Genomic DNA, 23,570 nt, shown 5'->3' on the forward strand with positions numbered 1-23,570 from the left:
TGCTGGCGCTGGTGGGTGGAGTGGAATAGAAAGTCTTCTACACTGTTGGAGGGATTGCAAATTAGTGCAGCCACTATGGAGGTCAGTGTGGAGAGTCTTCAAAACATGGGAATGAATCCACCATATCAAACAGCTGTATCACTCTTGAGCATATTTCCAAAGGGACTGAAATCAGAATATTATAGTGATACATGCATATTCATGTTTCTAGCAGCACAATTCATGATAGCCAAATCATGGAATCAACTACATGTCTGTTAACAGATGAATGAATTACACAATTGTGGGATATACACACAATGAATTCTACTCAGCGATAAAGAACAAAATGTGTCATTTTCAGGAAAATAGATGAACCTGAAGATTATGTTAAGTGAGATTAGCCAGTGACAGGAGGTGAAAGGTTATATGTGTACTCTCATAGGTGGAAGCTAAGGAGTAATCAGAATACCAAGGAGAAACCTCTGTGGAGCGAGGGAGGTGGTCCAGGAGAGGGTGGGACGGGAGCCGGAGAATTAAGGAAACACTTCCACTGACCTTATGTACATGTGTGAGAATACCAGTGCCAATCTCAATATTATGTAAGAGGAAGAGGAAGCAGTGTGGAGGGAGCTGAGGGCAAGTCCCCAGTGCTGTGTGTCCCCGTCACTCTGGACTACATTATGATGTCAGACTACAATGCACCAACAAACGTATTTTAAAAAATTAAACTCGGCATGCTTTATGAGATTCTCAGAGTAGTAAAGGATCAAGGTGGAAGGAGGCAAGTGTGACTTGGGAATTATAGGCTTTGGTTGCCTGTCAATGATATATCATGTTATGAAGTAGGATACATCACAAAAGTAATAAATTAAGCAGAGGGTAGTGATGAAGACTGTAAACTCCATTTCAGACATGTGACATCCAAGAGAAAGTTTTTGTCAGCAACTGGATACATAGGTCAGAAGAGATGCCAAGATGGAAATAATTAGGAATTACTGGTCTAAGGACAGTAAATCAAGCTGTGAAAGTGAATGGTAAAATATGGAGTGGGTCAAGAGGAGAGCCCAGAAAATGTTGATATTTGAAAATAGACAGAAGAAGAGAAATATAGAGAATAAGGAAAATCCTGAGAGATCAGAGGGAAAATGGGCATGTGGGGTGCCCTAGCAGCTGCAGGAATGAAGATTGTCAAGACACATCCCGGTCAATAGAAGAAGGCTGCTTGGAGGTCCAGGGCGTGAGATGAAGTGTTCCCAGTAGGTGGTGATGTGGAGGCCCATGGCAACCTGGGTGAGAGGTGGGTGAGGACAGAAGCCAACGGAGAGGACAGGAAAATGGGGAGAAATGTAAGGAAATAAAGACAACCATGCAGACTTGTTAGAGAAATAACAATAGATCTCACACTGGATGGACTTTCATAATAGGAAAGGCTTCAGCATGTTTAACTGCTGATGGGGAGCCCTAAGTGGAGAAGAAGAAGGAGATGCCAGCAAGGGAAGGATGACTCCGTGTGCAGAATTGCTGATATGGAGGGAACTGCTGGTATTAACAAAAGACATGAAGAATTGACCTTCAAATGAAGGGGAACCTCATGTGCTATTGAATAGGAAGGATAAAGGCCAGGATGGAAGTAGACCGTTAAGTTTTGGGTCGAAAGCTTTGGAGAGGGAGCTGCCTGGAAAGAGCAGTGGAATTGCTCGGCGGTGTGGGCCACAGAGTTAGGGCCAGTCAAGGCTGGTGACTGTGAACATGGAGTGCTGCCATTTTTCTGCATGGTGTCATTCTCTGCAGCAGCCCCTGCCATCCAGCACAGGCATGAAGAGAGTAGATAAATTTAGCCAAAGAATCACCAGGTAAGTGTGGTAAGTGTTAAAGGGGCAAGAAAGGCTAGGAGGCTGGGCTACGGAGTGTGAATGAGGGCAGAAGCAAAAGGTAGGAGTGAGAAGGACTCAGGGATATAAATAGTGATGAGGGTAGCTCCGTGAGCCAGCAAGAGGTGGAAGATGAATAGAAGGCTACAGTGCGTGTCACAATGAGGGGTGACAGAGAAGAGCAGTTTAGTGAAAACAGGCTCCAGGTGTGTGACTCTGAGAGAGAGAGAGTGGCTGGACTGTAGATGACCATTAATAAAGAGGAAGCAAAGTAACTGAGAGGCCATAATATAAAGCCAGATGTCCAATTATGCTTTGGTTTCTTAGGTCCATTGTAACAAACTTCCACAAATTAGGTGGCTTAAATCACAGTAATTTATTCTTTTAGTTTGGAGAGTATGGAAGTGTGAAATCACCGTGTCGTTGGGGCCATGCTCCTTCCAACATCTCTAAGGAAGGATTTTTTCCTTGTCTGTACCAGTGTACCAGTTCTGAGGACCCATATAAGATTTGTCTTGTGCAAGTATGTGTGATCTCTGCCTTCATCTTTGGATAGGGGGGGGAGGAGGGAGGGAGGGAGAGAGAGAAGAGAAGAGAAGAGAAGAGAAGAGAAGAGAGAAGAGAGAGAAGTCTGGTCACAGGGCAGACCTCTTCTTCCTATAGGTTGTATTGGACTAGGTCCCACCCTAATGAATTAATCTTACCTTGATTACATCTGCAGTGACACCATTTCTAAATGAGGTCACATCACACATCCCAGGGGTTAGGAATTCAACTTATCTTTTGGGGAAATACAATTAAACCCACAGCACTGTGAGTGTTCAGATCACCAGGAACAGGAATGAAGAGAATCCAGAGATTTCAGGGTAGGAAGAAAAGGTCAAGGAAGTTCACACACAGCAAAAAGTACCAGGCTAGGTCCCTGCGCTGAGCAGCTACTCTGATTAAGTTATTATTCAAATGAGCCAGGGAATAGTAATATCACAGATAGGCAAGACAGAAAGGCTCATTTTGTATCGGTCCAGAATTCATCCACTTAAGGATCAGGATCCAGTCCTGACTATGCAGACATTCTGGAAACACAACCTCACATTCCAGACCTTCCAGCTGGCAGGTAAACTGTTCTTTCAGGCGATGTTCCTCCTATTTTTACACTGAGTCTTGTGCTCTGCAATTTCTAACAGTCAAGATACAAAAAGGGAAATAGATATCCAAAGAAATAGCACAAAAGTCAGTTGCAACACATGTCAGGTTTAGTAATGCATTTGTCATCCGCTGGATCCATAGTTTAAGCAGAAAAAATAAAAGGCCACGCTCTTAACTCTGAGATCTCTCCTCATCTATCTTGCTCTCCTTCCTGCTTGAGGTATCAATGCTGTCTCGGTAACTTATCTGCTGGAGACAACACCAGCCCCTTCTTTTTATTTAAAGGCGGTGGTAGGAATCTTCACAAAGCATTTATTCAGTGTGTAAAGTAGCACCACAGCTCTGCTGTTCATTTGTCATTTACTTGTTCACAGCAGGCAAATGGCCCCAGGTGAATTATGAGTGGGTGTTATTCATACCCGAACACCTCTGTAGCACTTAGGACTTTGCTCTTCAGATCTAATAGCTGCTATTTCAGTCTCGATTAGCAGTATTTTTTTCCTCCACCAATTCCTGAACTTACTAATTAGATCACAACAACTTGCTTTTTTTTCTCCTTTTCCTGTGATTAGAAGAATATTTCTTGAAGTTGTTGCATTTGTGCAGAAAAGTGATGCATTGCATTGGGTTTAGAACCTGGTTCTTAGGAACACAAGCCACATTGTGTCTATCTTCTTTATTCTTTGTGGGTATTTTAAAACCTAAAGGTAAACTTACATCATGATTCTGACCTTTCGCGAGGTCTTTTGAAGTTATGTGTATACTCGTGATTCACAAATCACACTTATGTTTACAAAGAACACTAAATATTGATTCAAGAGGCCTGGCTTTTCTCTCTCCTACTTGCTATAAAAGGTTAACCGAGATAATCTCTCAGGTCATGAGGGGCCATCTGTCACCTGAGGAACATTTTGAGAAGGGAATGTTTGAATTTGTTTCAGAAGTTAAGCATTCCAGACATTTGAGTTGACAACTTTATTTCTCCATTTCAACGCTGTACCTGTCCATTCCTAAAGAACTGCAACATTTTTAGATCATCTGAAAACAATCTCTGGCTTATTTTCAATTCCCTGACATGCAGAAAATAGGTGATCTTCAATAATTCAAAACATTCTGGCGAGCCGGGCGTGGTGGTGCACACTTGTAATTCCAGCATTTGGCAGGCTGAGACCAGAGAATTACAGTTTGTGGACAGCCTCAGTACTTAGCGAGGCCTTCTGCAACTCAGTGAGACCCGATTTCAAAATAAAGAATAAAAAATAGGGCAGGGGGTCTAATTTGGAGTTTGAATGCCCCTGGGTTCCATCCCCAGACCAAAAAAAAAAAAAAAAAATTGGCAAATTCATTGGTTTTTCTCTATCTGAATTTCTCCTGGGAATGATCACAAAGTGTTCCCAACATCACCATTCCAGGACCTAGCTACTTACTCCATGAATATGTTCCACATCATTTTTCTTCCGTTTCACTTGACCTAGGCTTTGTCCAAAGCCTTTGGAGGATGAGAACAGTTGGTACAAGAAGCTGTAGTAAGCTTCTCTCGAATAGCTGTTTTTCACCCAAAGAGTGGTTAGCAAAATTAAGAAACCCTTGACCTAATGATCCCTTTCTCATTGGAGCACTTTCACCAAAAATTTTTGCCTCAGGCCCTACTTTAGCACTTCACTCTACAGTCTATGGCATTTCTACTTCAAAATAGAACAGACTCTCCTTTCTTTGGGGGTGGTACTACTGCCTAAGAGCACAGGGGCGGAATAATTGATCTCTCCCCCACCTCTTCACTCTCAAGAGTCATCACTTCTAACTTGAAATTTGAATTATTACCCTACTAAGCTGTGGTATCTAGATTCGAACAATTTTACTTTTTAAAGACAAAGAGTGTTTTTGGAATTTAATAATATAAGATATGAGAGTGAGTGGATACATGAAGACTTAATATTTTCCTTCATGATAACCATTAGAGCCGGGCGTTGTGGCGCATGCTTGTAATCCCCGCGCTTGGGAGGCGGAGACAGGAGGATCGCACAGGTTCGAAGTAGCCGCACTGGCTTAAGAGACCCTGTTTCCAAATTTTAAAAAGTATAAAATAGGTCTGGGAGTGTAGCCTGGAGGTAGAAGGGCTTCCAGGAACCCCAGTACCACCACAAAAAAAAAAAAAAAAAAAAAACAACCATTAGAAAACAGCTGGAAAATATTTATTTTCTAAAAAAATATAGCCAAGAGAGATAAGAACTTTTTTATTTTCATGATAAAATTTTCACAACATTCTGTGGTCCTCTTTCAAGTTGAAAAATGAATGTTGCAGTTTCATCACTGCACAATGTCCCAGGTAAATTATGTCAAGAATCTTTATCTTGGAACTTGGCATGGTGATGCGCCCCTATAATCCCAGTAGATGGGAGGATAAAATGGGAGCTAGAAGGCTTGAGGGTGGCCTCAGCAAGGTCCTCGGCAACTGAGTAAGTCCCTGTTTCAATAAATAAATTAATTAATTAATAAATTAATTAATTAAATAAATAGGGCTGGAGGTGTCACTCAGAGGCAAAATTCCCTGAGCTCATTCTACAGTACTACAAAATAATAAAATTAAATGGAAATATTTATCCTTAAAGATGATAAACCTGGCCAGTGCTCAGCAGAGCTCATTTAGAAGGCTAGTGGTCTTCAAACTTGAGACAGCATAGTTATCAATTCCTATTTTTGTTTTTGATGTGGCCTGGAAATATTTAAAATTTTAAAACAAACTTCTGCATGTTTCTTATGCAGTGGTCCACAGCCCATGCTTTGGGAAATTGTGGCTGGGCTAAGCTTTTAGCCACAGAGTGTATACATAGCTTTCCTTGTTTGACTAGTATCTTCTATGACAGAGTATCTAGCCAGCTTAGGGGTGCTGGTATCATTATAAAATAAAGCAAAGCTATGACCTTGACTGATTTCGTCATGATCAGCCTTACCTACAGCCTGCTTAGAAAGCTTCCAGTTGCTATAGTGATGAGTAAGCTCACTTCCTTCCCCAAATGTAAAAGCTTCATAGGAAACCAAAGCCAGCTTTCACCCCAGTTGCGCTCTGTGAGAACATACGGAGGAATGCCATGGAGACCACCTCGCTAATCTGAAGCATTTATCTTCATAAGGTCTGACAGCTTTTCCTTGCGTCGTCATGAGCAAAGACTTTCCTTTTTGAGGTGTGGCATGGCTCCATGGATTTCCATGAATGAGTTCGTTCTCTCAAGTGCTGCTGAACCGAGTCAACTGTGATGTGAGGGAGGTAAATCCTGGTTATACAGGAGGGAGAAAAGAAAGGCCTTAATGTACCACGTAGCACACTTTCCTGGCCTTGTTTTTGAAGGGCACCTCAATAACTGGGTTAGATACTTAGTAGAGCAGGGGAAGGAAGCCCAAGGTGGCTTATTCACATGAGTTTGGCTGGTTGAATAGGAGCAGTATCTGACAACAAGATTTTGACACGAGATTCCCTAGCTAGTCCCACCAGACTGCATGGCTCCAAGTAGGGAGAAATGGAGTCTCCTAAATATTCCCTTGTGTTTATCAGAACTGACTCAATTCCTGAGTGGTAAGTCTCAGTGGAGACAAGGGGATCCTATGAACCTCCAAGGTTCAATAAGCATTTTGATTTTACTCATCATCCATACTTAGGATTTTTCCTGGCAAGGATACACCGTGGAAGATATAGCACAAGGTGGCGACAGGTTTCTCTGTTTACCATTCTGCTCAAACCATGCTCATTACTAAGTGAGCTATTTATTTTACTTTATTTTATTTTATTTTTAGGTACTGATGCTCAAACCCCAGTGGTATTCTACCTTGAAAGTACACAACCAAGCCTTTTTATTTTTTATTTTTAAACAAGGTTTCACTAAGTTGTTGAGAGTCTCACCAGTTTGCTGAGGCTGGCCTCAAACCTGCAATTCTCCTGTCTCAGCCTTCTGAGTGCTGGGGTTACAGGTATAGACCACCATGTCCAGATACTAAGTGAGCATTTTTAAACTACTATAACCACTGTCTAGCAGTGCTAAATCCCTGCCCAATGGCTGTGTTTTTAAAATGTGTTTGATGAGTGTCACTACACCTCCTTGCAGATGCAAACATCTATTAGTGGTCGTTTTGCACAAACATTATGAGACAATTGGGGTTTGGGGGTTCAATCTAGTTCTCTGTGGGGAGAAGAGGGGACTTTTTCTATCTTAGAGAAAAAATATTTACAACATTTATTTTCAGAGACATTTTAAAACTGTAAATTTTATGACTATTGGCTCCTGTACTCCTGCCAATTTTTTTTAAATCCAGAACTTAGTTTATAATGATGTACAGATTTCCTAAAAGCAAAAATGCTTTGTAGGGGGTGAAAAATAAAAACTTCATAGCCACATTGGAATTTGATCGATTTGAGAGTGGGAAGAGGCATGAAGGAAAAATGCAAAACATTCCAAAGCCAAGCTGTTGTCTTCATCCTTGACATTAGTTGCCCTGAGTTTTTCATCCGCTTTCCATCCTGAAATGAGCCCAGAGAGTGAATCCCATAGTCAGGGAAAGACCAGACTCACTGCAGGTGCTCTAGAAGGGATACAGGATGCTGCTGATGAACGCCCTGCTGGGGACAGCACCACCTCCTAGCACGCTGCCTGTCCTCCCTCTGTCAGCCTTCAGTTCCAGGCTGGCATTGCCTCCGCTCTCGTGGGTGCCTCATCGTTCTTCTCTCAAGCTTCCCCTTCCTGTTATGCAACAGAAAGGCCAAGACAGACACATTACTCCATGCTGCCACTGCCGGGTATCACTGCCATGAAAATAGAAAAAAGTTGCACTGTGATTTCTAAATTGTGTATCGTGTATCAGCATCCACATCGTCATCCAAAAGGGAAGAGAGGTTAAGTGAAATTGCAAGAGGTTAAGCAGTAGGTGGGAGGTGCCGTGCTGGTCTGTGCGTCTCCCACTAAAACTAAAGTAAGCGAGTTCCAGAGTAAAGCATGAACATTAGCTTGAAACTAGACTTTCCGTCCGCCTTTCCACTCGGCTTTTACTCCACCTCCCCATGTTCCCGCTGTCTCCCTTTACTCTCATCCCATCATCCTTTCCCCTCCCTCTCTCCCTTAGTGGATGTTCAGACCCCTAATGTTTCCATGGGAATCTACAGTTGATTTTATCTCCTATTTGACATTCTGCCTTTCCACTGTCCTGGACTCTGCTATTTTTTTTTTATATATATATGCAAGCTCTTCACAATACCATGTTCACCCTTTCTCATCAGAGTACCCATTGAAATCTGAGATTCCAGGAGTTCTAGGTCCCCCCACTCAGCATTCACTGAGCTGGTTGGTAGTATCTGTACTCTTCATTAAGTTATAGCTTTATTTGTGGCCATCAATTTTTCGGGCCATTTAAAGACAGTGACTCAAGTATCTCTGTCCGTCAGCACCAGGTATTAGTGCTACTCATCAACACAACTTGTTTATCCAGGTGCAAGTGCTCCAAGTTTCTATCCTTTGGCACCTTAGTTATTTAACATGCTGACCATGTACGGCCAGGCTGGGAGAATAACTTGGCTCAGTGGACAACCAAATCAACCATCCAACCTGTCACTTAGGCTTTTTCCCAGCAGGCATTTTTCAAGCAGCTGCCCAGTGTTTTGTCTCTGAATCTTTGGCTGACCCCTCTTCCTTATTTTAAAGAACACAAGCTTTTCAGCTCTGTTTTCTATAAGGCTGTTCTTCACAACTATACCAAAAACAACTGGTACTTGGTGGAGTACAGGTATCCAGCGCACCTGCACCTCAGGGTCACTTTTAGTTGGTGATTTAGCAGGCAAGATCATAAAAATATGGATCTCAAATGATCAAGTTATATATTTGAAAGAATTTCTTATAAATTGATGAGTTATTTAAAGAAGAATCTAGAATGAGAATCATTATCTTTATTTTATCTTCTTTATTTTTTATTGGTGCATTGTAGTCATACATCTTAATGGAGTACAAGATGGTAGAGGCATACATGCCCACATAACTCATTTATCCCTTACCCAGGTCCTGCCCCATTCCCTCCCCCATCCCTGCCTCTCATGCTTGCCTTAGTGATTGACTATGATATGTTTATAAACGAACATCATGTACACTATGGAATTTCCCTCTTCCCTCCTCCCATCACCCTCAGTTAGGCCTCCTTATTTGCTCATCTATGGTTCCACCTCCTTTGTCTAGAGTCCTTCCTATGTCCCATTTTCTCTCTACCTTCTGCATATTAGGGAGAGCATCTGATTTCTTACTTTTTGTGACTGACTAATCTACTTAGCATAATGTTCTCCAGTTCCATCTATTTCCTTATAAATGACATAATTGTGTTTTTCTTTATGGCTGAGTAAAATTCTATTTTGCATATATCCTATAGTTTTGTAATCCATTCATCTGTTGATGGACATCTTGGCTGCTTTCACAGTTTGGCAATTGTGAATTGTGCGGCTATAAACATAGATATGCAGACATTAGTTTGGTAGTTTGGTTTCCATTCTTTGGGGTTGATACCCAGAAGTGGTATTCCTGGATCATATGGTAGGTTCATTCTCATTCTTCTGAGGATCCTCCTTACTGTTTACCAAAGTGGTTGCACTAATTTGCAATCCACCAATGATATATTCGAGTTCCCACTTCTCCACATCCTCGCCAGCATTTGTTATTGAGTGGCCTGAATTTGCTTGTTGGGTCCAGTTGTTCTGCCCTGTCTGAATTCCAAACAGGTCAGAGACTTCCTGCTGCAGAATCACCTAGTTTATTCTTTGAAAGTACCCACTTGGAGAAAGACTCCAGGAATCTGAAGCGCAAACAACTTAACCCAAAAGATTCTTGTCACACATACTGCATGGTTACACATTAACATTTCCAAAACAAAATATATATATATATGTTAGCTTTTGTGAGAAACCTAAGTATTATCAAAAGAGTAATTGATGTTGAAAGTGTCACCCTTATTTGAACTAATAAACATTCTCCCTGTCAGAGGCTAGACTTATAGATCTGTCAATCAGTGTCAGTTAAACAACTATTAGAGTCAGGCTTGGTGTCTTATCCTTGTAATCCCAATACTTGGGAGGCTGAAACAGGAGGATCACAGGTTTGCTGCCAGCCTCAAGTACTTAGTGAGGCCCTCTACAACTTTAATTCCTTAAAATAAGGAATTTAAAAATAGGGCTGGGGGTATAGCTCAGAAGTAGAATGGCCCTGGGTTCAATCTCTAGTACTGAAAAAAAAAAAAAAAACAGGTATTTTGTCTGGGCATTTGAAGAATGGGCCCAAAACAATTTTTCTGGGTGATTTTTTAACCTTTCTATCGTACTGGGTTCACATTTCTCAGCAAGACTTTTGTCAAAAGATATGTGCACTTTAATTTGGATTTCTAGCTTCTAGATGGCACTCCCTTACATAAGAAACATTTACAGTCTTAATAAATATTTACTTAAGCTACGTGACACACGTATTTCATTTCATTTTTTAAAATAATCAACCTTTTCCCAGAATTTGATAACCTCCTCCCTTTTCTTTGTATATGATCAGCTTATCTCGACCCTTTCCTTCAGCATACTTTACCTGCCTGTGTTGGTGTAAAACTTAGGCCACTGTGACATCTGCCTGCTGCTAAGGCTCTGTGGGGCTGGAGAGCCCCTGCCTCCCACCTCACCTGGGGCTGATGCTGTGCTGGTGTTTTTCCACAGCTGTCAATCCTCTCAGTGTAGTTCACTCATCCCTAGAATGAAGAGGTGCCCTGAGACTTCAGCCTCCTGGCCACGACATTACATTCCTGAGGTTGGCTCCTGAGCCATCAAAAGGGGTCCTATTTATTTCATTTTGACATTTTTCTATTCTTTCCCCAAAATAATTTTTACAGCAATAACTTTAAGTTTTGTGTACCCTAACTTTTACACGTAACAGTTTTTGGTAGCAATGGCCAAGCAAAAACTTAGAAATCACTGTTTTTGAAGTTTTTATATTATTTTTTTCAAAAAGATCTTTTTTACCACAGCAAAACACTTTTTACAAATAATTCAAATTTTTCAACATTTATTTCAACCTCATTTCTATGATAACAGGCAAAGTCTCTTCTCTCAAAATGTTGAAAATCTGAACATATATTTTTTAAATCTACACATGCATGTTTATGATTGGAATTTGCCCCATCATGCTCTGTGTTGAATTGCCTTTTAGAAAAGAAAGCTAATGTGTTTAATTGGTCTCAGATTGTAGAACTGCACATAAATGGAAGTGATCTCACCTGGTGAGAATGTAGATTGTATAAAGCTCTTGCACCCTGGTAGTCATGGTTACTTCAATCCATAGTCTTCCCATTCCCAGTGGCCATTCCAAAGTGGAGAGCTCTTTCTGAGGTAGTCAAGAATCAAACACAAAGTGTCCTTCCTTAACTTCATATTAAAGTTGGGAAGGAGGAAGCCAGTAGGATTAGAAATGGGGAAACTTGGCATAGCGATGAGAACAGTCTCTCTAGGATATTGGTGCAGAAGGAGTCCAGAAGTTGAATTTGAAACTCAACGTTTAAATGTTAGAACAGTAGAGGGAGGGACTGTAGTTTACAATAAACTATTAGCCATTTTAAGCAATAACTGGAAGAGAGGAGTTCAAAAGTCCTAAGAGAAAAATAATGAAGAGATAGAAACATTAATTTTTCTGATTTGATCAGTATAATTACACTGAACATTGGGATATCACACTGTATCACATTTTAATAAAAATTTAAAAAAATTACTTGAGATGGAACTATTAACTGCCCTAATTTGATCATCACACACTGTATACATGCATCATGTTTTTTATAAGTCAGTGTGTACAGTTTATGTAATTAAGAAACATATTTTATTTTATTTAAAAACCTTAAATGGTCTTCCCAGAAATATTGTGGTGGGGAAGTGTTTCAACATTTTTGACACTGTTTCCTCATGTGTAAAATGATTTTAATTTCATCCATGAAAGGGTTAAGGTAAGAGTTAAATGTGATATTTATAAAGCATTTAGTGCAATGCCTGACACAGCCATAGGGATTGGTACACAGATGCATTAAAATGTATGTAGAGAATAAGAGAGAGAGAGAGAGAGAGAGAGAGAGAGAGAGATTCTAATTACTTTCCCATGTAAGCTTATCAGATTCCTTTGTATCTCAGGTGACTTACTTCTAATGTGGCTGTAAAACCGTTAACTGATTTTGGAGAAATTCAGAGACTAGACAATAGCTTCAGATTTAAATATTGACTATAGAACATTTTATAAACTATCTACAACTTCCTAGAGGTAACAAAGGAGGTGTAGGTGTTATTTTGGCTAATGACTGGTTCTGCCTTTGAAATATAAACACAATACAAATAATTATGTATTATCAATAATTGATTCGGGGTTCATAATGAGCTCATGTCTGCTGTAAGTGGATGAGATCATGTCTGTAAAGTACTCAAAGCTCCTGAAATAAAAGCTACACATCCATCTCTAAATATCCTGATGCTCATCCAATTCCACATTGTACTCAACAGGGACCTGGTTGACCTGGAACATTTTCTAGAGGACAGAATGGTTTTCTGCCCAGGAAAGCCTAGGGCTCTTTACTGAGTGGGGCTACACTGAACCAATGTAGGAAGAGGGTCATCAGTTTTGTGTGAGGCAGCATGATGGAACAGAACAGGCACAATGCATGCGAAGCCGGACCACTGGAACCAAGCTCAGCCCTGCCCATTATAAGTGAGCACATTGTGCCACTGCAAGAATACCCACATAATGACTCAGAGGTTTCATGACTCTCCTGCCATCTCTCTATAAGTGAAAGGTTCCAGTGAACAGTTTGCCTGTTCTGTGTGTCTTTGACACTTGTCATGGCTTGGTCTTGCTAGTCCTATTCTTTCTGTACTCAGCTAATAAAACCCGATCATCTGCTCATCTTCTCTCTTCTCCCACATCAATTAATCACCAGGGATCCAACTATCTCACCCAACTTCTCAAACATTCTAAGTCCACTTCCTTATCTTCACCTATGTTTTACTTCTTTAGCTCAGGCCACGTTCACCTCTTACCTCGCATACTGCACTGGTCTCCTACCAAATTTGTCCCTCAGACCTAGTTTACACTGCTTTAAATTGGACCTGCAATGCTCTTCTAAAAGTACAAATTTGATTACATTGCTTCCATATAACTTTTTTTAATGTCACCCTATTGCTCTTGAAAAAAATGTGCAAGCTCTTCCTTGGCAAGAGGATTCAAGACCCTTCTCAGTCTCATTCCTCCTTCTCCTTCAATACTTCTCACCTCCTTGGTCTCGTCCCTCACCTCTTTTTACACATAAACAACTCCTCCTCTCCTCCAACCGTCTCTCTTTCTTTGTTTCTGTCTCTCTCAAATGTACACTCTCACTCTCTCCCTCTCTCTCCACAACCCTCACACTGTCTCCACCCATCTTCAGCTCTTTTCTTCACATACTTTCTTACTTGAAAATAACCCATTTGAGCCGGGCGTGGTGGCGCACGCTTGTAATCCCCGCGCTTGGGAGGCAGAGACAGGAGGATCGCGCAGGTTCGAAGCCAGCCGCGCGTGCTGGCTTAGGAGACCCTGTTTCCAAATAAAAACGTGAAAATAGGTCTGGGAGTGTAGTCCGGAGGTAGAAGGGCTTCCAGGAACCTCAGTGCCACCAAAAGTAAAATAAAATAAAATAAAGAAAATTACCCATTTGGTTCCCCAGCATTCCACTGGAGCATACAATCCAGAATGGCAGGCATTGTGCCTTCTTCTTATACAAAATAGGAACTTCAAAAATATTAGACACATAGCCAGGCGTGGTGGCACACATTTGTAATCCAGAGGGTTCCATCCCCATTACCACCAAAAAAATAAAAATATTAGACACATAAATGAATGTTTAAGTGAGTTGTTACTAGTTCAATTCCATCGCTCAGTTGGATTTTGTTTAATATTTTTAAGTATTTATTAGATATTAGGCCCTTTTTAAATTTTTTAAACATAAACTTAGTTCATTCTGAGAAGGAGGTTCTGTGAGATCTGTTTTACAGATAAGGAAGCCAAGGCACAGAGACTAAACTACCTGCCTAACATCAGTCAGCTAGTAGGTTGTCAAATGCAGGCTCGACCTCAGGCAGTTCTGTGATAGAATGTTGACTCTTACAACACAGCCGCATTTCTCTTTGGCGCTGTGATAGTTTGGATCTGGTATACTGGCTCTGATTCATCAGTGGACTAATCCATTGGCTAGTTCATAATTGAATGACTCCTGGAAAGTGGTAGAAACCACAGGTGGTGGGGCCTAGTTGGAAGACATGAGTCCCTGGACACACTCCTAGCACATCCTCCCCCTCCTTGCTCTCCCTGCTTCCTGATTGTCACCAGGTAAGCAGCTTTGCACCAACACACCCTCCCCACCCTGGAATTCTGCCTCACAAGTATACAGTGACAGAGCCACGTGACTGTGAACGGAAACCTCTGAGACCAGGAGTCAAACCTGTTCCCCCTATTGATTGCTTTCAGGTATTCTTCCGCAGCAACAGAAAGGTAACAGAGGAGCTGTTGGTGCCCTTGCGGGGTGTGCCACAGGGGCATGTTATATGTGAACCAGATGGTTTAACAGAGAAGTGGAAGGGAGCCCATGCAGTGGGAGGAGAAAACTTCAAATCCTACTCGGGGCTCAGCCGGGCAGACTCAGTGCAGTTTTTCAATAGCCACAGCCATATACCTGGATAGTCTGAGAGGATAGTCTGTTCAAAAAGATACGAGTTGTTTACTGTTTGATGTACTGGGATACCGAAAGTAGAAGATGACACAGATTTTTTTTCAAATAACCCATAACCTCATGAAACAGAGTTTAGTGCATCAAAAGCTATATAAGTTAAAGGGAGATCTCATAAAAACAGAAGAGAGGCCAGCAGAGAAAGGGAACCGTGGGGAAGGGTGGGGGGGGGAGAGGTGATGGGGAATGATATTGACCCCATTATGTTATGGGCATGTATAAATTTGTTACAATGAATCCCATTAATATGCATAATAATGTACTAATTAAAATAGCAAGTTGGGCATGGTGGTGCATGCAGATAATTCTAGTGCTTGGGAGGATCACAGGTTCAAGACCAGCTTCAGCAACTTAGCAAGACTCTCAGAAACCTCGGGAGAACCTGTTTCAAAATAAAAAGCAAAATAGGGCCAGGGGCAGAGCTCAGAGGTGGGACACCCCAGGGTTCAGTCCCCAGTACCACAAAACAAAACCTAAGCTAAAACAGCCTGTGGTAAACTGTAACAGAGTTGACATTCCTCCTTCTCATTATTAGCACCCCTCTCCTGAATTTCTTAAAGGCTCAGCTAGTATGTTGCTAGTGCTGGGTGCCTATTGTGGGTGCTGGATAAAGAAATGCTAAGTAATTCTAGTAACAGTGGCAATAGATTCTCACCATCTTGGGTGCAGTAAGCCTTATGTGATTTAATTAGAGAACAACCTACATAAGCCTTCTCTCTTCCCTTTTTCTACATAGTGGGGCTAAATGAATACCGGTTCCTGGCTTGCCCAGGGCCCTGGCATCTCAAGGTCTTCTCTAGGGCACTTGGAAATGAAATGCTTCTCCACACTAAGGACAGGGCTGGGCAGACTGATGAGGCGCTGTTTCAGAACAGATGTCAACAGAGCCTTCTCTTCGTGCTGAGAATCATTAAACACGTACCCCATGCCTTCCAGTAGGAGTGACAGAGGCACAGCCTCCACAGCACAGAGATAGCAAGCTGGCCTCCTGGGGGACACTTCTGGCTGCAAACAAATGAGCCTTGGTGGCTGAGTGGCCTTTGCTCATTCTTCAGGAGCGTGGAGGTAGGAGCTCAGGCCAGCATGGAGTTTAATTAATGATGGCAGCTGGCCCAGCAGGCCAGGTGGCTCTGGGCTCTGTTCATGTCACAAGTGGCTAGCTGCATTTTGTTTTTCTCTAGATATTCCTGTTTCCCTGGCCCCTCTCTTGGCAAAGCCCATGCATTCTCTGTGCTATTAAAGTAGCATGACAGTATTCCCAAGTTTAGAGTCCAGTGTTACCACACACTGGAGGTGTGGAAACTAAACCGTAAGAACATGTGCTCTCTTTTGAGGTACCTAAACTGATGCCTGCACACTGATGCCTGTTTAAATGCACCTGTTCACTCCAATAATGAAATCATGACCACCTTGGAACTTGTAATATCTGGAGAGAAAAGACAGACGTAATTATAGCATGCCAAGAGTCTGTGTCATCTATCAGTAGTCCTCATCAGACTGGATGATGGCAGAGGGAAGAAGCTTCTTCCCTTGTCCAAACAAACCAGACACAGAGAGGAAAGAAAGCGGACAGATTTGCACACTCTCAAGGAAGGGGAGGGCTTTTAACACGTGGAGCAGTGAATATTTCTATCTTAAGACAATGCACTCTGGCCAGGTGTGTTGATGAACGCTTGTAATCCCCGCGCTTGGGATGCTGAGACAGGAGGATTCTACAGGTTCAAAGCCAGCCTCAGGTACTGAGTGAGGCTCTCAGCAACTTAGTGAGACCCTGTTTCCAAATAAAGTATAAAAAAATACGTCTGGGAGTATATCCTGGAGGTAGAAAAGTCCCTGGGTTCCACCTCTAGTACCACAAAAAATAAAAAAAGAGAATGCACTCAACAAATTGATTATAAAAGTAGGCACAAATATTGAGACGATTCAATTGATTAGCTCCAAAGCACCTTTAAAGTACCAATCCTAACTGCAGGTTTTCCCAAATGGTAAATCTCCAACTATATGCTATAATGAGGTGAAGGAGGAAGTAGTGATCAAGCCCTGTTTTTTTTTTTTTCTGCTTTCTTTTGGAGACATGGAATCCAGGTAGGGTAAGAGTGGTTGATAAATCTGTATAAAATCTCTTGAGACTTCATCTTATTTTGGAAATCCAAGCTGCATCGCGTGTGTTTATGGCATACAGTCTTTAGGGAAATGCTCCATCATATAATTGTCTACTGTTCGCACCGATAGTATATGTGCTCTAAAACACTTCCTGAATGTGAAGCTCTGCCCTGTCTCACCAGCTGCCTGCTCACTCAAGTTCCATATAAATGAGTTAATTACTTGCTGCGGGAATAGATTTTGAAAACAAAGACACAAAATAAAGGCTGCATTCCTCCTTCTAGTACAGTCTCTTGTTGGCAAAACTATCTTAAGGGGGAATTTTTTCAATGCCAACATGCTAGAAAGATTTTATTTTTAGGGTACCTGACCAAAAAGACTTTGAAAAGAAAAGCATTTAAACAGAAAAGTACTCACTCAGATCCTTAGAAAAATACTTTAAAGTCTTTTGTAAGTCACCCATAGCCTTTGGGACAAGATTACTCATTCCTGGTGTAATAGCTTAATAAAAGGGCCTTAAAACATTAAAATCATCTTATCTTTAGGACATAGAGTTTGGAAGGAGACAGAGAATGTCTAAACACTTGGGAATTGAAAGGAACTTAAAGATGGCCAGTTTCATTATCTTTATTTTTAAAATGAAAATCAAAGTCTGAAAGGTTATCTGAGTCTTAGTAGCAGGCCAGCTATAGCTTTTGAATTGAAGTTCCATAGAAACAAATTTACCTGGTTTGAAGGATCAGGAATAGCTATCCGTGACTTCTGGTACATATTCCTCATTCCTGTTATTCTCTTGGGTCAATATTCTGCCAAAGGGCTGGAATGCAAGATGATCACAAGTGGTATTCCCCAGGATGATAGCATATCTTAAAATTGAGGAGCAATGATTTTATTTTATGTCTTTTGTTTGTATTTTACTCAGTATCAAGCACTGATTTTTACATAAATTAATGCTTAAGTGTTTGCCAATCTAAAATAACCTAGTCACAAAAAATCATTACAATTTTTGTTAGCAATTGGGACAGTGTAGAGTTAAGTGCATAAACTATAGAGATAAACTGCCTAGCTGTGCCTCTGACTCAAATACAGTACTTGGCAGGTGACCTAAATTCTCTCTGCTTTAGTTTCCTTGGATATAGACTTGAATATTGAGTCCCTCTCTCATTGGTTGTTGAAGGATTCAAGCAGCGGATGCATGCAAAGCTGAGGACAGTGCCTGGCATGGAGAAAGTGCTCACTCCGTGAGGATTAGCTTTTTCCAGTCAGAATTCAAAGAAAGACATCTCTGATTGTTGAGAAATGTTCCAGAAGAGGCCCCACCAATCACTGTTCTCCGATTTTTAGTAAATTATATTGATGGTTATAGAGGTCACCAGGTCTTTATCATGACACGTCTTTGTTCAGAGCTAAGTTTACATAGCTTTTAACCCTTATTCTGCTTTTTACACTGTGATACCCAGGTTTACTTAACAAATAACTAGAGTCCCTATTTTGGTCAGTGTAGTCTAAAGTCACATCCTGATTGGCCACTGCCCTCTGACAAATTACTGTGGATGAGAGGACAGTGGCTTTCTTCCTTCTGTCCCACTCGGACATGGGCATAGAGGAGCCTTCCCTCCCTGACCCTTCTTCAGAGCTGTGTGGGTGTTCTTCTCTAGCTATCACCAGCCTTCATTCACAGCGATCCTGATCTCTTACCGTCATTGCCTGGAGACTTAGACTATTCTTTTTCCCATCACTTAGAATCTGGCACAAGCCCCACCTTGACTTGAGCAAGGCAAAGCCACCTCTTTACATTCTGATTCTTCCCTCCAACTCCCATTCTGAGCCATGCTTTCCTTTTGAGATGTGATTGGGTGACTGATCCCTGACTCATACGAGCAGTTCTCCTCACTCTGGTTTTGTTCCCACAGTACATCCCTCCAGATCTCTGCGTCTGCAATTTTGTGCTGGAACAGTCCCTCTCTGTCAGAGCCCTGCAGGAAATGCTCGCCACCACAGGTGACAATGGCGGCAAAGGGGTGAGTACCTGAATTATGCCCTGGCTTGGGGTCGGGACATACCGCAGCCCTAAAGCACATTCTACATGTTCTCTCCAGTTTGAAATGGGAAAATCATAGGAACTTTAAGCTGATCCATATGAAGATAGTATATCTTTCTCCTTAAGTTTAAATTCCTCTTGTTCAGCAACCTTAATTAAGCTTCCTTCAGATTGGCCAGCTCCCCTCAGCAGATAGAAGAGCCACCTCTAATGCTGCCTGCGCAGGACACAGGACACTGAACCTACCCCCCTCTCCTTCCTTGCAGTTCACCAGGAAGATGGTGAGGCTGGGAGGGCCGTGAGACTGAGAGGCCTATGAGCAGGTTCTTTTGTCATGAGAAAAATGTAACTGGAAAATTAGGAAGCACAAACAAGTTACAACACATTTGAAGACGATGTCTACAGAATTCAGAGTCTTTCCTACAGAATTCAGTGTCCAGAAATCAGTGGTTCCACTAATAATGTGCAGAGAGAGAGGGAGGGAGACAGAGAGAGCATTCTTTAGTTTCTGTTAATAAAATAGTCCTTCATTGTTTAACTGAGAGGCATTGTTCTATCTCTACCATTTCAGAAGGTCCCAGGCAAGACTTTGGCCAGATATTTCAGAATGAGTTTTGGTTCTGCTATTCCCTAGTGACCCACATTCACTTATGTCCATTTTTATCACATATTTTAATTCTATTGCCTGAATATCTCAGAGTCAACCACTTCTCTCCCTCCTCCCCACTCCTCCATGCTCCAGCTGATGAGCATTCTCCATCTTCTAAGATATTGCAACAGCCCACTAACTGCCTTGATTATTTCTGCACTTACCCCCTCCTCCCAGTTTTTCACTTAGCAATCATAATGTTCTTTCTAAAATGCAGATCCAATTATCCCACTTTCCTGTTTTAAATCTGTTGTATCTCCATTACCTGGAAATAAATCCTAAATTCCTTAATACGACTTAGAGCCTACCATGATTTGGTGAGCCCTGATCACCTTTCTGCCCCATCTCTAGCCACTTCCCACTAACCACTGTGTTCCAGCCACACTGAATTCTTTTCACGGCCTCAAACATGCCCGTTCTCCACCCCTGCACCCATCTTACCTATCAGCTATTTTCTTCACATGCAACAGCATTCCCCTTCCTCTTTCTTTTCCCTTACCCTTCAAAGAACCAGTTTAGATGTTAGGTGAGCTGAGAAGCCCCCACTGACCCTGCAATGCTGTTGAGTGGACCACATGAAGTACCTTTCCTCTCATGGTTCTGCCCCGTAATCAGCAAGCCTCGCTTTGTTTCTCCTGTTCTGGAGAGTACACTGCAGTTACCAAGTAGCACAGTGCATTCTGACTTGAATGAACTCATACACAAAAGTGTCTCATTTGTGGTAGAAGGATAGATAAAGACCATAGAATAACTGTTTCTATATTTGTCATTGTCTAGTTCTTATTGTGATCTTAGGAAAGTCTTCTGATTTCTTGGGGCCACAGTATTTTCACCTATAAAATTAAAATGTTTAATGAGATCTCTAGACTCCTAAAGCCCAAAGATTTGTGGTTATATTCCTCTCTCTCTCTCTCTCTCTCTCTCTCTCTCTCTCTCTCTCTCTCTCCTCCTCTCTCCTCTCTCCTCTCTCCTCTCTCCTCTCTCCTCTCTCCTCTCTCTCTCTCTCTCTCTCTCTCTCTCTCTCTCTCTCTATATATATATATATATATATATATATATATATATATCCCATATATCCATATATATGAATACACTTTCCCTGGTGCTTTGTAATCACACATCATGATGAGGTGCAGAGTGGTAGGTACATGCACACAGCACTTAGTGTGTTTGATTTAGAACAGTATATGTCAGTCAGCTGCCTGAGAAGAGCTTTCTCTGTTTCCAGAGCACTAATGAAGATGAGATTTTTTGTTCTTTTGATATTCACCTCAATGTGAGTTTGTGTCCTCCTTCCTTGTGTTGGCTTTAGCATTCCGTTTTCCATGCACCCTCAAACATTTTCAGTTTAGTGAATTAACAATTTTAATTCCTTGCCCTTTTCCTAAGATTCATCGCATGCAGGAATGTTTGATGAGAATGTCCTGACTTATCTTTTATATTGCCCCTTTAGTGTCAAATAAGATGTTAGATCTTGTCTATTATCGTTTCAACATAAAAATTGGGAAGATAGATACTGTATTAAATGGAGAATAAATAATCCTGCGGGTATTATCTTACTCTGTTTTGTTCAAAAGCGTATTTCAAAGGATTCTTTTTTCTTTATCATTTAGCTTGAGTGACTTAGAATTCTACAGATGGGAAAGCAGACTCACAAGTTCATGTTCTTTGTTTCCAAAAATTTAAATAGATCTTAAACTGAGCATGGCAGCACACACTTGTAATCCCCGTACTTGGGAGGCTGACACAGGAGAATTACAAGTTTGTGACCAGCCTCAGTAACTTAGTGAGGCCCTCTGTCACTTAGTGAAACTCTGTTTCAAAATAAAAGAATAAGACTGAGCTGGGTGTATATCTCAGGGGTAAAAATGCCCCTGGGTTCCATCCCAAGTACCACAATACATACATATATACATACATACATACATACACACACACACACACATGCATATGTTCATACATGTATATGCACACATACATAGTGGTCTTAACTTGGCTTGTGTTAAAGAGGAGTAAGAAATAACTCATTTTCAAAGCAGAGGGAAGAACAACTTAATGAAATTGAACACTTAGTTTTAGACTGTATGACTAAGATCTATCTTAATCTCTAGCCATGCTATAGCAGGAATTTATTTAATATAGTTACAACATTTTAAGGGCCACCTGTAATTTTCAGTACTTAGACACCAATATATTAACCCTCCCTGGGGGAATCTATTCTTTTTGGAAACTCTCATCCAGAATCAATGATGTATGAAAATTTTATTAAATATCCATTGGATAATAATCACCATGTTGGATCAAACTCTGAAATATCCCTTGTGTCATATTATCTTTCTGTGCTATTTTACCAAAGATAAAGGAGACCCAACAGTTATTTCCCATTATGACACTGTTTTTAGTAATAGAATTCACTAAAATCTTAGAGATGGAAGGAAGGGACTTGAGAAGAGAGAGACCACACAGATAGAAAAGATATGCTCTAAATTGTTATTATTTACCGTCTGCTGGCGGCTCCACCAAAGACTTAGTACTTAGTACCTTCAGGTGCAAGAATCCTCTTGGAATCCTCCCTAATTGCTTGCAGACTTAGTTTTAGCATGAGAAATACTATTTTTATATAATCTCTTGAGTGGTTGTTTTGCTTTTCTGAAGTGACTACTGTGCGCATTTATTAGTAGTACTTAACTTGATTTTAGAAAACAATATTCAACAGGGAAGCAAAAGAGGGAAGGAGAGAAAATAAAGATGGAAATGACTTAACAGGACAAACATAATGATTCTCTGGAGAACCTGGATTTGCGTGAGACAGATACTGCTGCCTCTGCTTGCCTTCCCATTCTGCTTGGAAAGAGCCATTTACTGCTTTTAAATAAGTATTACTTTCACTAATGATCATGGCTGCCAGCAAACGGGATGCTTTGAAAAGTATAATATTTTTTCCTTCAAGTCATAAATTCATCCTCGTATGGTGCGTCTATTCACTGCTGTGTAGCAACTGGACATTTTTTTTAAAAAATGACTTCAGTTGTTTGTTCATTCACGTGATGCGTGTACAGAAGCCTTTTTGCAAGGATTTATGATTCTGCAGCAATTTCTCTTGCTAACAAAGAAAACAAAAGTTCTAAGCCAAATTTAACAGCAGAGAGGTTTTTATTATTGAAATGTCCTTAGCTGTAGCCCGGAACACATGGGAGCCAGCTTTATGGTGAGAGGAAGAATAAATGGTGGGCAGAAAGGGCTCAGTGCTGCTCAGCGCCTGCTCTAGCTAAGCTCTGGCTTAGATCACTTCCTCTCATCTAATCCTGTCTTCTTTTACTCTGTGGAAGATTACCAAGGGATAGAGGGTGGACACCATGGCCGGTGCCATGGCTAGTGTTTGAAGTAAAATCCTCACATACTAGTTTGAAAATATTTTCACAATTTCAGTTGGCTGGATCTATATAGTCCATGCAGAGGAACTTTCATGAACCCTCAACACAACTTGGGGCGGCTGAGAGCAAAGTTTTGTCCCTAAGCCCTCAATCCCCACTTCCACAGGCATAACTCTTAAGTTTAGAGTAAGTCGTATTCAGAGTGAGAAGATATCTCCTCGGGGCCAGGCAAATGTATTTTCAGTCTAGCCTATACTGGACCAGGTGATCACTGCGGCAAATTATTTCTTCTTTCTATAACTTATTTTCTACATCTTCAATATGCAACCTACCTCTTTAGGTAAGGACTAAGTGATATCAATGCCCACACCACCTGTGGGTGTGGAAAATAATATTGGTTCCTCTCTCCATTTCTGGTCCACTATCTACTGCTGCAAATTCTTCAGGAATATTCAAACTGTCTCAGATCAGGAGGGTCTTACGCTACATGCCCAAGTGCATATTCAGTCTACATAACTACATGGGTTTTGATGCAAACTAGCATGATACTTCTAGAAATGAAAGGCCTTGATTAACAAAATTACCATTTACATTTCTTCTGATAAGAGATTCTG

General features: G+C 41.2%; 1 protein-coding gene across 2 annotated transcripts in view; it reads left to right on the forward strand.

Annotated features, from left to right (window-relative positions):
- Window positions 1-23,570, forward strand: part of RYR3 (ryanodine receptor 3) — a gene marked incomplete at both ends in the record, with an annotated part of 530,337 nt that overhangs the window by 171,325 nt on the left and 335,442 nt on the right. For both annotated transcript variants that reach the window (XM_080708162.1, XM_080708163.1), the window contains one exon: window positions 18,806-18,913. In XM_080708162.1, coding sequence (XP_080564288.1) covers window positions 18,806-18,913 — 108 coding nt within the window. The remainder of the gene's footprint in view (window positions 1-18,805; window positions 18,914-23,570) is intronic.

Source organism: Muscardinus avellanarius, assembly GCF_963383645.1.
Source record: "Muscardinus avellanarius genome assembly, chromosome: 12".
Lineage (NCBI taxonomy): Eukaryota > Metazoa > Chordata > Mammalia > Rodentia > Gliridae > Muscardinus > Muscardinus avellanarius.